The sequence below is a fragment of the Procambarus clarkii genome, chromosome 21 (assembly GCF_040958095.1).
Source record: "Procambarus clarkii isolate CNS0578487 chromosome 21, FALCON_Pclarkii_2.0, whole genome shotgun sequence".
NCBI classification, from domain to species: Eukaryota; Metazoa; Arthropoda; class Malacostraca; order Decapoda; family Cambaridae; genus Procambarus; species Procambarus clarkii.
The window spans coordinates 28,729,812-28,746,201 of record NC_091170.1 but is presented as its reverse complement, the minus strand read 5'-3'; the positions used below and the strand labels follow the sequence as shown (position 1 = coordinate 28,746,201).

The 16,390-nt window shown below is 40.5% G+C and overlaps 1 protein-coding gene across 4 annotated transcripts in view; it reads left to right on the top strand.

Moving 5' to 3' along the window:
* Positions 1–1,897: 1,897 nt before the first annotated feature.
* LOC123760767 (opioid-binding protein/cell adhesion molecule homolog) overlaps positions 1,898–16,390 on the top strand; it is a 230,214-nt gene continuing 215,721 nt past the window's right edge. For all 4 annotated transcript variants that reach the window (XM_069328233.1, XM_069328234.1, XM_069328232.1 and 1 more), the window contains exon 1: positions 1,898–2,405. In XM_069328233.1, coding sequence (XP_069184334.1) covers positions 2,389–2,405 — 17 coding nt within the window. In that variant the 5' untranslated portion in view covers positions 1,898–2,388. The remainder of the gene's footprint in view (positions 2,406–16,390) is intronic.

Genomic DNA, 16,390 nt, shown 5'->3' with positions numbered 1-16,390 from the left:
AGAGAGAGAGAGAGAGAGAGAGAGAGAGAGAGAGAGAGAGAGAGAGAGAGAGAGAGAGAGAGAGAGGGTAGAGCCAGATAAAATATTAAAAGCAGTTAACAATATATTGCTTAGTTCGTTCTTTGTAAGAAAAATATATCAATATTTTCGACACCACAAGACTCACTATTATGCCATTACGTGTAGAATTATTCCTCTGAACATTTAAACTCCTAGAAAAAAAATTCTTCTCAAATACTTCGTGTTTCCAAGATGTGAGTTCGGTGAATCGCGCAGCAAATAGTGATAGAACGTGTTAAGCTGCAAGCAGAGGAAACGCTCTAGCCGTATGATTGGTGTTCATCCTGGCATTTATAATGATCTCCTGCCTGGTTTAATGTCCTCACCTTCACCAGAAGCAATGGTTCACACTCGGCTGATCTTCTGTTGCCATAAAGGAATCACCCATCCAGTTAAAAGCACTGGCTAAATCCTCAAGCACTCTGGACGTACCTGGACGCTTCTGCTTTTACAAGCAGAGTCACTGAGCTTCTAACGGAATATAAATTACTTTAATGGTGTGTCAAATAGTCCAATCGCTCGGCAGAGAGTATAGAAAATATATCGGAGTTCACTGCAATGTCACATGTTTTCATGTTAATAATTAATCATTGTCATGTGGGGATGATTGTCCTCCAGACCTTTCCACCCCCAAGTCCTCAAGGTTCGGCAGGAGCTGGATTGGCACTGAAGGTTCTCTCGCTACCCAAGTTGCTGCGATCTGCTTATTAAAGGCACTCTGTTCTCTCTAATGGCACTCACAAAATATAATTTTGAAGAGTGAGTTGGAAACCACGTGGGCCTCCGACGTGCGTATTTTGTGTGTTTCCAAACACCAGCAGTTTTCACATGTACACACGTGCAAACTCATGCACCCTGTGTTCTCCCATGCGCTTCCGTGCACCTAGTGTGCTTCCGTGCACCTAGTGTGCTTCCATGCACTGCAGGTACTTGTATGCAAATCTGCCGACTCCGGGGGTTATCTGCATAACGTTATGATAACACAGATACCCTAGTCAAATGGTCATCATGGGAGGACACGGGAGGACACGAATGAGTATGGGAGGACTCGAGATTAGATGGAAACTCTTACGAGTATATTGGAAGGTATGGAAAAGAGAGTCGGTGGACATAAGAGAAAATAAAAGGACATGTGCTCGAGAACATGGGCATACACAAACGGACATGGGAGCACGTGGGAGTTCATAATAATCTATACAGGTGGACATATGATTACAAGGAAGGACATGGAAGATAATAGATTATAGACACGGTATAGATAATAGATAAAGTACTGATGAATTCTGGTTAGACAAATGAGATGCTTTAACATTGAGAGAGAGAGAGAGAGAGAGAGAGAGAGAGAGAGAGAGAGAGAGAGAGAGAGAGAGAGAGAGAGAGAGAGAGAGAGAGAGAGAGAGAGAGAGAGAGAGAGAGAGAGAGAGAGAGACAGACAGACAGACAGAAAGAGATAGGTGAGGAATAGAGACTAGAGGACCAGCTGAAGATAAGAAAGCATGGAAAGGAGTTCAAGGGAAGAAAGACAGGTAAGAAGAAAGAAGTAGAGGTGAGTAAGAAACAAGGGAATACATTATAGATATAAACGACGAAGAGGAACTGGAAGAGGAAGAATTAGGATGAGGAGTATGTGTACTGGAGTTTAGGAGGGGGGGGGGGCGGTGTTGAATGAGAGATGAGGGGGCAAGGGAGGGGTAGGGGGCATTGGGTGGGTGGTGGTGGGATATTGTTGGTGGTTGGTGTGTTTTGAGGAGGAGGGGGAGGGAGGGGGAATTGGTGGGAGGGGGGTTGCCACAGCAGCAAAGGGCTCCCTGCAGTCAGTCTGCTTCTGGACCCCGTGGCGATCATACGTGTCCGTCCCGGCCTCCTCCTGTGCTTCACGGCGGTGGAATCTCTCTACGGCGATTCTTTCCGCATCTTTCTCCAATTGCCATTAACAATGGAATTTTTATGACACTTTGTTTTAATTGGTCTCTCATATAAAAGTCTGTCACGTATGTCTGCCGCTTGCACTATACTTTGAGTGTTTAACTAGCGTGGGGTGAAAATAATTACAGACCACCAAAAGTTGTTCGGTGTCTATTTGACACTGGTGTTTACCGAGAGATAATTGAGTGATTTAAAGATAATTACAATCTGTGGTGGTTGGTAGTGTCGCCGAAGCCTTGGATGGAAGCTGTGTGATCTGGAGCCGTAATGATGTGCAGATAACAGCTCCTTAATAGTGTGTTGCTTGCCCCTCAGTGTTACTTGACTCTTGTGTTGCTGGCCGATGTTGCTGTTGCTGCTGCTGCTGCTGCTGCGGCCGCTCCATCTCTCTCTCTGAATGAGATGCTTACACAAGAAAGGTAAATTTCTAAACCAGAAACATTTATTTTTACTTAATTTGGGCCTCGAATAGAAGGCGCAATCAACTGTATATATATCAACCGTATCCGTATCCATTTGTTCGTGTTCTCCTGACGGAGGTGGAGGGAACGCGATGCCATCAGGCACTCTCTGAAGAGATCAACACAGTGCTACACATTCCCTCAGCAAATGGCACTCCGACTGGCCGGGTAAGCTTCAGTATGGTCTAGCAGTAACCATCAAACGAACCTTTGTTTATTGCTACCCATTTGAGGCCCAGTCAATCCTTCTTTCTCCATGTATCTCTGCGTATTCATTGCCACATGAGAGACTTTGAAAAGTTATAACCAACCTGGAACTGCGTAGCTGAACCAGAGCAGCAAAACGACTGTTGTCTTTCCAGTGTATATTCCGAGTTAATTCTGATCCTGTAACGTATTGTTGGCACTCGAGTCCAGCTCTATAACGAAGACTTTGTGTACAGGGAGTGACGTCAGAGGTTACGTTACTAACGTATCAGTAAAGGAGAGAACATGTTCGTTTATTCTGTTTTGCCTGCAGAGCGTTCTGTTCCACTGTGTTTGTGCGAGGGAGGCATGGAGAGGTGTGTGAGAGAGGCATGGAGAGGTGTGTGAGAGAGGCATGAATATGTGTGAGGGAGTCATGCAAGTCTCTAGTAAAAAAGTATGTATGCGTTTGGGAGAGACATGTAGGAGTGTGAGACAGGCATGTAGGTGTAAGAGGAGGCAAATAGGCATGTGGGGAGGCGTTTAGGCTTGTGGGGGAGGGAGGTGGGGAGAAAGGTCGGTGTGTGGAGGTTTGTAAGTGTGTGTGTGGGGAATCCATGTAGCTGTGTGGGAGGTGATGCATGTAGGTGGGTAGGGAAAGCAAGAAGGGGAGCTGCAGTGGCACTTCAGTGGGTTGAAGGCAAAAAGGGAGGGGGTGTGGGGGGAGGTGACATGTCAGTAGATGAATGCGGAAATTAGAGTGCTAGTGATGAAAGGATGAGTGCAATACGAGTAACTCGAGTGGGTGCAGGTGGGAAGTTGAGGATTGATTTTTTGCTTCAGTGGTTGACAGTGTAAAGTTGGCGTTCATTTGTGCTTCAGTGGTTGACAGTGTAAAGTTGGCGTTCATTTGTGCTTCAGTGGGTGACAGTGTAAAGTTAGCGTTCATTTGTGCTTCAGTGGGTGACAGTGGAAAGTTGGCGTTCATTTGTTCTTCAGTGGATGACAGTGGAAAGCTGGCGTTCATTTATTCTTCAGTGGGTGACAGTGAAAAGTCGGAGTTCCAGTTTGCTTCAGTGGATGACAGTAAAAAGTTGGTGACTCGGTTTTGCATCTGGTTGGTGAACCTGCATAGAGGTTCAAGACATCATTTAATGTGTAACTGGGACTTGTGTGGTTCGGGTTATGAAAAGGCGGTTACAACAGTGATACAGAGGTGATCTGTACCATTCAGATACTGTAAAAGCTGTTCTCGTTTTAATACTGCATTCGCCACTACTAACGTGATGGTGGAAAAGCTGTTATTTTTTGGGGAAAACAGATTATTTGGTAATGCAACAGCTACTCTTGGAGTAAGGCAACTGGTGTGTGTCAACACAATACATACCCACATAATACACATACAATACACAATATACAATACACAATACATAACACATGATGTAGTAGGAATACATACCTCTGGCTGGTATAAAAACTGTGATCAAGCAATTCTGTTAGAAATGGAGTGATTATAAATATTACTAAGCAGTTATGCAGTATAAATATAGACTGAGGATATTGGTTATAGACTGAAGTCTCTAGGAATGAAGAAGGGTTCACAGGGGAGAAAAACACTGTGTTTGCTGTTAAGAGCGTGAAATGTCTAGTGACGATATCTGGCATCGTGGCGGCAGATACGGATACAATCCCGGTAGATTGTTTCAAGGGCAATAGCAAGACCCAGGAAAGATTGTGATATTTTCGTAACAGAAAAATAATTATCTTTTTGATGATTGTAATTATGGTGATATTGGTGAGCCATGTTAGTAAAGAAAAAAGTAAACAGTGGTGAATTCGTGGTATGATTACAGCATTGATATCTTGATAAGATTATAGTGGTTATATCTTAGTAAGAGTATAGTGATGATATCGTTGCAAGATTATCGTGGTAATATAGTGGAAAGATTACAGTTGTGATATTATGATAACATATTGTAGTTTAATTTTGTGTTATCGTATTATAGGAAGAACATAAATCAATTTTGTGTTATCGTATTATAGAAAGAACATAAATCAATTTGAGCGCGTACAGAGAAAGATTCAGAAGGATTTAGAATCCCTCCCCCCATAATGAAGTGAGATTAAACAAACAGTCTTAGAACAGGTGAAGAGTCAGGGGTGAAATGATTGAATTATTCAAATGAATGAAAGGGAATAACAGAGGGGAAATCAAGTTTTTTTTTAATATAACAACACACAATAGATCAGGAAACAATGGAGATAAATTGGACAAGTTTAGATTCAGGAAAGACCTGGTTAAATACTGGTCTGAAAATAGGGGAAGTAGATTTAAGAACATAAGAATAAAGGTAACTGCAGATAGCCTATTGGCCCATACGAAGCAGCTCTTACTTAAAATCAACCAATCCCACAATTGGTTGGACAAATTTATTGGACAAATTTTTCTGTAGTAAGCCAGAATCGCTGGAGTCCTTCATGGATAGACAGGATTGGATAGACATATAAATTGGTTAGCCTTTGGCTATATCTAGAAGCTGCCACGCACGGATATATATCTTTTAAACAGATTATTCATATGTTCACATAACATATATAAAGGAAACTTTAGTGATATATTATTCCAAACAGCACTTTAATGGTGATCAATAGAAATTTAAGTGGCAATAGATAAATAATATTTAAGTGGAGATACAGATAAGATATAATTAGTGATATTCAGATAATATTTGACAGATGATAAACGTAGGATTCGATTGATGATTGAATGGGATTTGATAGACAACATGTAATATTTAAGCGGCCAGAGTGTTCAAGCTCAGATTGCATATACTGAACTTTGCAACATTAAAGGACGATAAACAGTGAGACGATATTCAGAAAATCAATAACACCTTAGTGACACGATAACGGAATAGTGCAAAGTTTTGCATCGCCATGCAATACAGCAATGCAATATAGCAGCTATATCTTTGAGATGATAGAGCAAAAGGAGGGAAAATAATGCTGTAATAAGGAAATGCAGCTAAAGGTTTGAGGCCGTGAGGAGGTGGAGAATGTGCCACAGTGATGCTGTAGAGACTATGCTACAGTGATGCTGCAGAGACTATGCTACAGTGATGCTGCAGAGACTATGCTACAGTGATGCTGCAGAGACTATGCTACAGTGATGCTGCAGAGACTATGCTACAGTGATGCTGCAGAGACTATGCCACAGTGATGCTGCAGAGACTATGCCACAGTGATGTTGCAGAGACTATGCTACAGTGATGCTGCAGAGACTATGCTACAGTGATGTTGCAGAGACTATGCTACAGTGATGCTGCAGAGACTATGCCACAGTGATGTTGCAGAGACTATGCTACAGTGATGCTGCAGAGACTATCCCATAGTGATGCTGCAGAGAAAATAACAATGGTGATATAGTGGTGGTAACACAGAGTTTAAGACATAGCTCTAGAATCAGAGCAGAGACCATGAGATCGGGGAAGCACAGGCACTACAGCAGCAGCACTGTAGCGGTACTGTAGAGGCACTGTAGAGACTGAGGCAGCGAAGAAGCCACGGTTATGGCACTCTGTGGAAACAGTGATTATACGGCCCTTGGTTAAGGCTTTGAGTGACGCAGTGAAAAAGAGTTGTAAAGAGTGAATGGCAAGTCTGTGGAAGCTTGATTGCATTATCATACAGTACTGTAGTTCTGATACAACGCTGAGTCTATAAAATCATTTGGCGTATAGGCCTAATAACGTAAAATATACTAATAAGTGATATTTATTAGTTCTCTTTTAATCTTACTCATAATTATCCCATTGTCCCAAAAAAATATTAAATATTAGATATATTATTTAATATTTAACTATACATCACTCAAAATTATTTTTCACATCATACATTTGTTCACATAATATGTAATTCCAAGTGTATTATATGATTAGGTAATCGGTCGTTTCATGTTCAACGATGTCCACTTGAAGAACTAATAAGCAACACTGCATACTTGACATTTATATTACAGGTGACGATTATCACAAGTGGATGTGGTACGAATTCTGTTTTCATGTTAAAGGGTTCTTGGGTTCAGCTGTGGAGGTGTTATCGGGTTCAACTGTGGTGTTCTTGGGGTCAGTTGTGGTGGTGTTCCTGGGGTCAGCTGTGGTGCTTTTGGGGTCAGCTGTGGTGTTGTTTAGGTCAGCAGTAGTGTTCCTGGGGGTCAGCTGCTGTCGTGTTGTCTTGGAAGTCAGCTGCTGTCGTGTTGTCTTAGGACTCAGCTGCTGTCGTGTTGTCTTAGGACTCAGCTGCTGTCGTGTTGTCTTAGGACTCAGCTGCTGTCGTGTTGTCTTGGAAGTCAGCTGCTGTCGTGTTGTCTTGGAAGTCAGCTGCTGTCGTGTTGTCTTAGGACTCAGCTGCTGTCGTGTTGTCTTAGGACTCAGCTGCTGTCGTGTTGTCTTAGGACTCAGCTGCTGTCGTGTTGTCTTAGGACTCAGCTGCTGTCGTGTTGTCTTAGGACTCAGCTGCTGTCATGTTGTCTTAGGACTCAGCTGCTGTCGTGTTGTCTTAGGACTCAGCTGTTATCGTGTTGTCTTAGGACTCAGCTGTTATCGTGTTGTCTTAGGACTCAGCTGCTGTCACGTTGTCCTATCTGTTGGTTGTGGTGTTGTAGTTCTGGAGGTCGTCTGTTGTGAAGAAACAGCGGTAAGGTGTAAATTGAATGCCACGAATCAAATAATTATATAAATGTTGTATCATTGCAGTGTCATACTTGTGTACTGAACTGTTTGTGTTAACTTATTTGTGCTTCCGGGGGTTGAACTTCAGTTCTATGATCCCGCCTTGTCAACTAATAAATGAACTTGTGTAAAGATTGCTACTCCAGTTAGGCTCTAATCATATTTACACTTGAATCTGCGTATAGAATTTGCCTTCACCACCTAATTTTAGTGCATTCCATTGAGAACCAAATCTTTTTAGTGCGTTTATGAGGTCAGAAAACCCAAACACGAAGGATAACAGGATGCCAGGATGATTATAAAGTGCCAATACATCTCTGACACTTGGTGTCAAGCGTCGTCGAGCGAACACTGTGTGGCAGTTGTTACACAGGTGCCAATATTAAGGCATGGTAATGGAAGGTGCAGCAAGGCCACTGCTCCTGTGATGACCCTGGGACGAGTCAATAATGGGGATTACCGCCCCACCACCTTCCCGCGCTTGCGGCTCCTATAGCTATTCCTCGTACCGTTAGTGGCGACTGCCAATCGTATGTAAATAGACGAGATTTAACTGGTTAGCTCACACTATCGACTTTGGATATGATAAAGCTTCAGATTCCTCTAGCCAATATTGGAAATTGTAGCCGACTGGGGAATTCAGTGATAAACAGGATTTATTATTTTGGTTACCTCTTTTACGTGGTCTTGTTCTACAAGGTTGAATTATATTTATTCTAATTAAAAATATTTTAGTGACTTTATCAACAAATTATACGTACAGAGTTTTTAGACACCGTGTGATATATATATATATATATATATATATATATATATATATATATATATATATATATATATATATATATATATATATATATATATATATATATATATATATATATATATATATATATATATATGTCGTACCTAATAGCCAGAACGCACTTCTCAGCCTACTATTCAAGGCCCGATTTGCCTAATAAGCCAAGTTTTCATGAATAATGTTTTTTTGGCTACCTAACCTAACCTAACCTAACCTAACCTAACCTATAAATATAGGTTAGGTTAGGTTAGGTAGGGTTGGTTAGGTTCGGTCATATATCTACGTTAATTTTAACTCCAATAAAAAAAAATTGACCTCATACATAGAGAAAAGGGTTGCTTTATCATTTCATAAGAAAAAAATTATAGTAAATATATTAATTCAGGAAAACTTGGCTTATTAGGCAAATCGGGCCTTGAATAGTAGGCTGAGAAGTGAGTTCTGGCTACTAGGTACGACATATATATATATATATATATATATATATATATATATATATATATATATATATATATATATATATATATATATATATATTAAGACTCATCGATGTTTCATTAAAATATTAGAAGTTATCAACTTATTTGATATATCGAATTATTATCTAAAACAAATTACAGTGTCACTTTAATTTCTCGCACTGACATCACTGAAGTCAGCGGAGGAAGTCACCTCTGTGTCTAGTATGACTGACGATGTTCTTATCTGTGAACCCTTCCAGAAATGTCAGGTAAATATTATTTCCGTGAACATTTCCTTAATCTGAGCCAAAATGCTACATTTTAAATGGCATATGTAACCTAAAGTTGAATTGAATTTAAATTACTAATTTTCATTGTTACTCATCTTGTGGAACTATTTGACCTTGGATTAGTGTTTTGGATTTTTTGTTTATAGGCTACCTAGTAAAGGCTACCTAGGCAGTAAATAGGTACTTGGGAGTTAGTCAGCTGTCACAGGTTGCTTCCTGGGGTTGGAGGCCTGGTCGAGGACCGAGCCGCGGGGACACTAAGCCCCGAAATCATCTCAAGATAACCCCCATGGCCCGGCCTCTGGTCGGGCCATGGAGGTTGACTTAGGGGTAGACTTGGGGGTAGACTTGGGGGTAGACTTGGGGGTAGACTCTGGGGTAGACTTGGCCTACTGGTTGGTGGTCTGGTTTACCAGGCTGTTGGACGCAGCTGCTCACAGCCTGACAAATGAATCACAGCCAGGTTGATCAGGTATCCTTCACAGGTGTTTAATAAGTTCTCTATTGAACGCCGCGAGAAGTCGCCAAGTTATACCAATTATGTGTTGAGAATGTGTTGAACAACCTTAGTCTCTTGACGTTGATAGAGTCCTCTATTAATGCATCTATTGCACTTCAACTTTTCTTCGGGAATATTTTGCACATCCTGCCATGCCTCCTGGTGTCATATGAAATTATTTCCTTATGCACATTCGTAACCAGTCTCAATAATACTTTCGAAATGTAATATTTTTATTATGTATCTGTTAATATTACAATTATAAGGGATCTCAATAATATAGATACGTAATAAACTATTTAACAAATTAAGCAAATAAACTAATTAACAAATTAAGCAAATAAACTAATTATCAAATTAAGCAAATAAACTAATTAGGAAATTAAGCAAATAAGCTAATTAACAAATTAAGCAAATAAACCAATTAACAAATTCAGCAAAAACTAATTAACAATTTAAGCAAATAAACTAATTATCAAATTAAGCAAATCAATTAATTAACAAATTAAGCAAATAAACTAATTAACAAATTAAGCAACTAATTTACAGCTTAATTTAATAGCCTTTATCGGGTAATGGGAGGAATACCCGGTAGTACTCGGGAAAGTCTGTCTCAGATACTCCTTCTTATTTTTCCCCTCTTCCCTTATCTTACTCCCTCCCTTTCTCTTCCCCCTTCTTCCCTTTCTTCTCCCCCATTTTCCCTTCTCCCAACATTCCGGCTCTCCTCCTCACCCCATTTTCATTGCTCGTTCAATAATTTGACAGAAAACCTCTCAACTATTTGCTATTATATTGTTAATAAGCCTGAGAATCATAGCTTGGATGAATCATAGATAATTATACTCATGCAGATATACCTCTCACGAACGTGTCATTAAAGAAGAGGATAAGGAATAACAATAACTGAGAAAGAGGGGAAGATGAGAAAGATGAGAGGCTGAGAAACATGGGAGGATGATTGAGACGGTGGGATGGTAGATAAAGGTAGATGAAGATGGTAGGATGATATAATGTATCATCTTTATACGACTTATGTAAGGCTGCAATGATGGAGATCAGATACATTTTCCTTCCTCTGTTCTTTTTCCTTCTCCTCGTGTCCTCCATCCCTCTCCACTCCCACTATTATTTCCTTTCTCATTTCTTCCTTACCTCTTCCTCTCCAGTCTCATGTTTACCTTACCTCCTTCCCATTCTTTTTACTTTTCCCTCTCATATATATGTCTCTTTTCCTCTCCCCTTTCACTTTCATTCGTCTCATCCCTTACCTTTTTGATGTCTCTTTACATCTCCTTTCTCTCACTTTTTCTTTACCCCTCCTACTCCCATTCTTCTCATCGTTCTCCTCTTTCATGTGTACGTTACCATTCCATTTCTACTGTCCTCTCGTCCCTCTCTGATACCTTCCTTACCTCTCTTTCCCCCTCTCCCCTTTCCTGGTGTTGTGCCTTCCTGTGCTGGGACGGGCAAGCTATCTGTGTCGACGCCTTTGACACAGTGATCACCTCTGTGAATCTAATGGCGAATGATGTCTATCTACCTCGCTTGGATGGCCAGAGCAACTGGCCTAGAGCAGAGTACTGATGGACGGTGGCAAGCGGTTTGAAGTTGCTACCGTCGACAGTGCTGCTGCTGTTGCTGTTGCTGTTTATCCTTCTGCTGCTGCTGTTACCACTACTGCTACCCCTTCTGCTGCTGCTGCTTCTGTTGCTGATTCTGCTGCAGTGGCTGATGGTTTTGTTACTGCTGCTCTGACTGTCCAGTTTATGGTAGAGATGAGGACCAGCCGGGTATTTTTGGCCTGTGAAATAATTATGGGCCACTTGAATAGCAATTTTTGCAGGACCCTGGTTCGGGGCTACGGTCACCGCTGCATGGAGCAGTGGGTGAAGTCAGACCAAGAACATTTGTGATATCATCAAGGGATATCAGCCCAAAATTCGACCGTCATCATGAACAGAGAGTAGTGCATGATAATCCTTTGGAAAATAACACTTTTAAACTATAATCTTAAAGAATATAAGCAGCGTGGAAATTAACTGAAAGCCATTCAACAAGTAATCGTCTCCAAGATAGGAACGAGATAGCGTTTAAACATTCTGTCTGCACACTGGATGTTTACATTCCATGTTTGATCTCACATATAACCATCGGGGCGGTTTAATCATGATTTAGCTGCTTGTTAAGGGGATCAAGACAACAAGCTATACCCTTCACTGAAAGGATTTTGCACTCATCGAGTTGGCACACTAGTTGGAACTTTGTCAGGCTCTCGCTACTGCAGTTTGTGGACGACATAGAAACGTGTGGATTAAATTGATAAAACCACCCAAACTTTTTGGAGAGTATGGGATCTGGTAGTCAGCATTTTTTGTAATAGTGTGAACTCAATGGTCGTTAAACTATTTTCGTATAAGCCATAAGAGAGTCATATATCTATATTATATATTTAGATGAATTAAGTCATCTAAATGACTTAATTATGATAAATGTATTTGCGACGAACAGACTGAATTTGTGGTTGTGTGTGTTTAAAACTGTTTATCCAACTGGCCAGTGTTTGAGAATGACACTGTTTATATGTGTCTTTAGTATCATTAATTGGCCCCAGTGAGTTATTTGCGTAGTGATTATTGATAAACATTTGCCGTGTTGTGAGCCTATTATCATTACTGATAATATATTGCTTATGTGCTATGTGGCGGAGCACCACAATTTATAATTTATGTGCCGTAGTACAATTGTGATCGTTATATTTGACTTGTGATATCAAGGTGAAAGTGAGTGCTTCAGGACATTCCAATGAGCACCTTTGATTAATTAATGATTATTTGTTTTTTTTTTAATATAAGTTGGAGGTAGTAATCATGTACATAAATGACATCTTAGTTATGTTCAGTTTACTCTACACGATGCGAATCTTACTGGTGTCTTGATACTGATATTAGGAAAACCTAAGAAAAATATGCATATCAAAATTCTCTCTGATGAATGGTACTCGTGTGAATTCATTTATAGCAAGCACATTCCTCCCGTGTGAGGAATATTTCTATATAGTTTAAGTGTTGGAAAGGTTATTTCCAGGGTTATTGTGGTTAGCAATTTGTATGACTGGAAGGTAGATCTCCTACACACCTCCATACTCAGGTGGCACCCAGGGAAGGCTTAAAGTCCCAATTGAATACTACCAGCTATGTCTGGCGTTTCTTCCTTATTGTGGGTGCTCAGTTGCTAGGTTGGTTGGATTTCGAGCTTACTTTTTTGAGGTCCCGGGTTGGAGACTCAAATGATCCAAGTGAATGAAATGCCTCATTAGAGTATGGTAAATATGATTGTAGTAATATAATCTGATAATACTACTGAACGCTGGAGATTGGTGAATGAGCTCATAAGAAAGGGGAATAATCTCTGTTTCACTAAAACAGATGGACGTGAAGAGAAGGAAATGTTTAAAGTAAATCATTTATTAAAGAAAAATAAGGGGCATAGCAACCAGGTAATAGCATTAACCCATACAAAGATAACTAAATCATAATAGCTGTATTTAACGACGACGGGGTGTGTCGCAGGAATATATATATATATATATATATATATATATATATATATATATATATATATATATATATATATATATATATATATATATATATACATACACCTCTAGGTTATGATGTGTGAGGACTTTTTTTCCTGGAAGAACATATACATATTTAGATGTATACATTTCACTTGAACCCTCGAATCGCAGACGAAAAAAGTATAGCCCATACCTTTACCTACTGAGCTACCAGCACACGATATAGAGAAGAATCCCAGAGACACTCACCTGGTGCTCATATGGAACTTTAGCCCTTCGTTAGTGCCACTTCGGCAAGGTGTTAGGTGTCATTTGTTTGACTAGGACGTGGTTCACCTAACACCTTGATGCCAAAGTGGCATCCCATGGAAGGTCTAAAATTCCAATTGGACACCAGATAGGTGTCTCTGGGACCTTTCCTTATTGTGGGTGCTGGTGGCCCAGTTGGTAGGACTGCTACTTTTGTGGTAGCGGCTCGAGGCACCAGGAGTACAAGTGATTGAAATATATGCATTCGTACATGTATATATATTTAACCTAAATACAAGGAAACATATTCGTGACTGAGCTATTGGTCTACTTTCACATAATAAATCTCTGTGCGTGTCACGAATCCACTTCCTTATTTCTTAAACAGGCGCTCTGACCGTCTTCCCCCCCCCCCCCCCCACAACACTTAGCAACCACTCTGCGTCCCATTTATGGCCTTTTTATTTTTCGTAAGAAATCGTCTTCCAAATGCATTCCGAGCTTTCAGCGCCATTTGGGGCAAAAGATATGCGAATGTATTCCAAAATCTTGGTACGAATTTGTGAAGGAAATTATTGCCGGTGGTCTGAGGAATGTGCGTTACTCTGTGATTGCTTGTGTTTTGACGCTCGCTGAGGCATATATATATATTATATATATATATATATATATATATATATATATATATATATATATATATATATATATATATATATATATATATGAAGCCTCTCTGAAGTGTCATTTGTGTTGTAATAAAGGGAGCATTTAAAGGTTTTCTCGCTGTTTCGTCACGCGTTGAACCCTCCCCCACCAAAAAAAAAAAAACTAATAATAAAAATATTTAGGTGGCTCCTCTTGTGTAGATAAGAACCCCATTTGTGTGTGTAGATCTGGACCCCGTGTGTATGTAACTGATAAGGACGCCTTACCTATAGAAATTATATAGCAGGTGTGTGGATGCGTGTGTGCTTGAAGCAGATGTCGTGTGTGTGTGAATCTTTCTCGTTACATTGCCTATGGTTGCAATATCAATATCCATGCACACGCAGGCCCTGACCGAGGCACGACAGGTGCGTTTGGGCTGCTGTTGATGGATGTTATGGCCAGACAAGCGTGAACATTGTGTCCGTGACATTGGGGCCAGGTTACAATGGCATAACTCTTGTTTTCAAACTAGCGTGACAGTGGTAACTCCAACATTGCACCGGATTATATGACCCTGCGTTGGCTTCCGAGGATCAACGTTTCCACGTCCCGGTCACTGAATGATCCAGGCTACCTTGCTTGGTCTGGTCTGGTCTGCCAAAGCTGTTAGTACTTGGCTGCTCACAACAGTCTGGCGTTTGCACGCAATCATACACACATATATTGGCATTATGCAACAACGATCACCAGAAAACGTCTGATCCAAGTATGCGGAAAAACCACATGTGAAAAATAAAGAATGCTAAACGCGTTTTCGGCTTAATTCGCCTTCATCAGAGTAAAGCAGAATGAAGGATTATTGACATTATTTTGCATTCGTTACTTGCTGAAATCGTGGTACTGTGTTGGAGAAACCGAGCAGCACCAGTGGTTCCATTAGACTACTGAAAATGATTTATGACCCGTGATTACTGAAAATCGACTCCTGTACCTTGTTAATTCTAATCATTTGCAACCAACTCTAGACTATACAGCGTCGCCACCAAGGTCGTGCTGCAACTGCCAGTCAATTATACATGTGTTGTTTGGGTTGCAGGACATGGCAATTGACTTGCACATGATGAATAATGAGACAGGAAATGTCGTGTTAACTTTACTACTTCACTGAATTGTATAATAGCACTGGTGACCGCTATAGTTACAGGTGTGTCAGGGGTGACCGCTATAGTTACAGGTGTGTCAAGGGTGACTGGTATAGTTACAGGTGTGTCAGTGGTGACTGGTATAGTTACAGGTGTGTCAGGGGTGACTGGTATAGTTACAGGTGTGTCAGTGGTGACTGGTATAGTTACAGGTGTGTCAGGGGTGACTGGTATAGTTACAGGTGTGTCAGTGGTGACTGGTATAATTACAGGTGTGTCAGTGGTGACTGATATAGTTACAGGTGTGTCAGTTGTGACTGGTATAGTTACAGGTGTGTCAGTGATTAAAATGATGACGAAAATGAACCTGGTACAAAAATGGTGACGTACTAGGCTCAATGGTACTGCACCTGATACGAATCGCGAGCTGTAACAGAATATAGTGGCATCAGTGTAGTGACAGCGTTAACCACAGTATAGTAACTGCGGTGAGAACCTCATAGTGATGTTATATTTTCAGACCAATGGCTTCCAGTGTCACAGTGCTTCCACTATAGTGACGGTGGAAAGCATTATAGTGAATGACACGAACACTCACAGTAGGGACAACGGTTCAGTGGTACTCGTGACGGCTTCATTGTCCCGCGTCACTCAACTTTGGCATTAAAAATAAGGACTTTCAAATTGTGTTTGATATACGACTCACTTCACACTCTTCACTGGTTTAAATATTTCTGTTAGTGCGTGTGAGTGTTAGGACATTACGGGGCTATTCATGCCCTTGCCACCTCTTGGATGGCTTAATCTTCTTCAATCAATCAATCGTGCGAGTGCCAGTGTGTGTGAACGCACTCGCTTAACTATATGCTCAAGGAGGTCCAGGTTTAGAGGAGTTCTTTTCTTGGGTGGAAATTCCACATCGGGTCCATGCATTCTGATGTTCTAAAACTGGTGGTGAATCAATCATGTCCTGAAAGGTTCTTTGTTCACGTTGGTAAAGGTTTTAAAATGTTCTGAAGCTCTGTAAATGACGTTAAAATTGTCCTATGAATGTGTTCGTCAGGTAATATTTTTTTTTATTATCAAATTTACACCTAAAATTGTCCTCCTGTTTACTCTCAAGCACGTGTGAGCCTTCCTCCTCCTCCTCTTCATTTTCTTGTACTTACTCTGAGGTATCCTCTACGATATCATTGCCTAGCATTTGTTTGGTTTCATGTCAAATAGCCATTTTTTAGACCAACTGCCTAGTTTGTCCTCCTGCTGTATTTTAACAATTATCCTCTGTTCTAAATCACTTGACCAGTTTTATTTTTTTCGTTCTCGAAACATTTTTATGTGGGACACTAA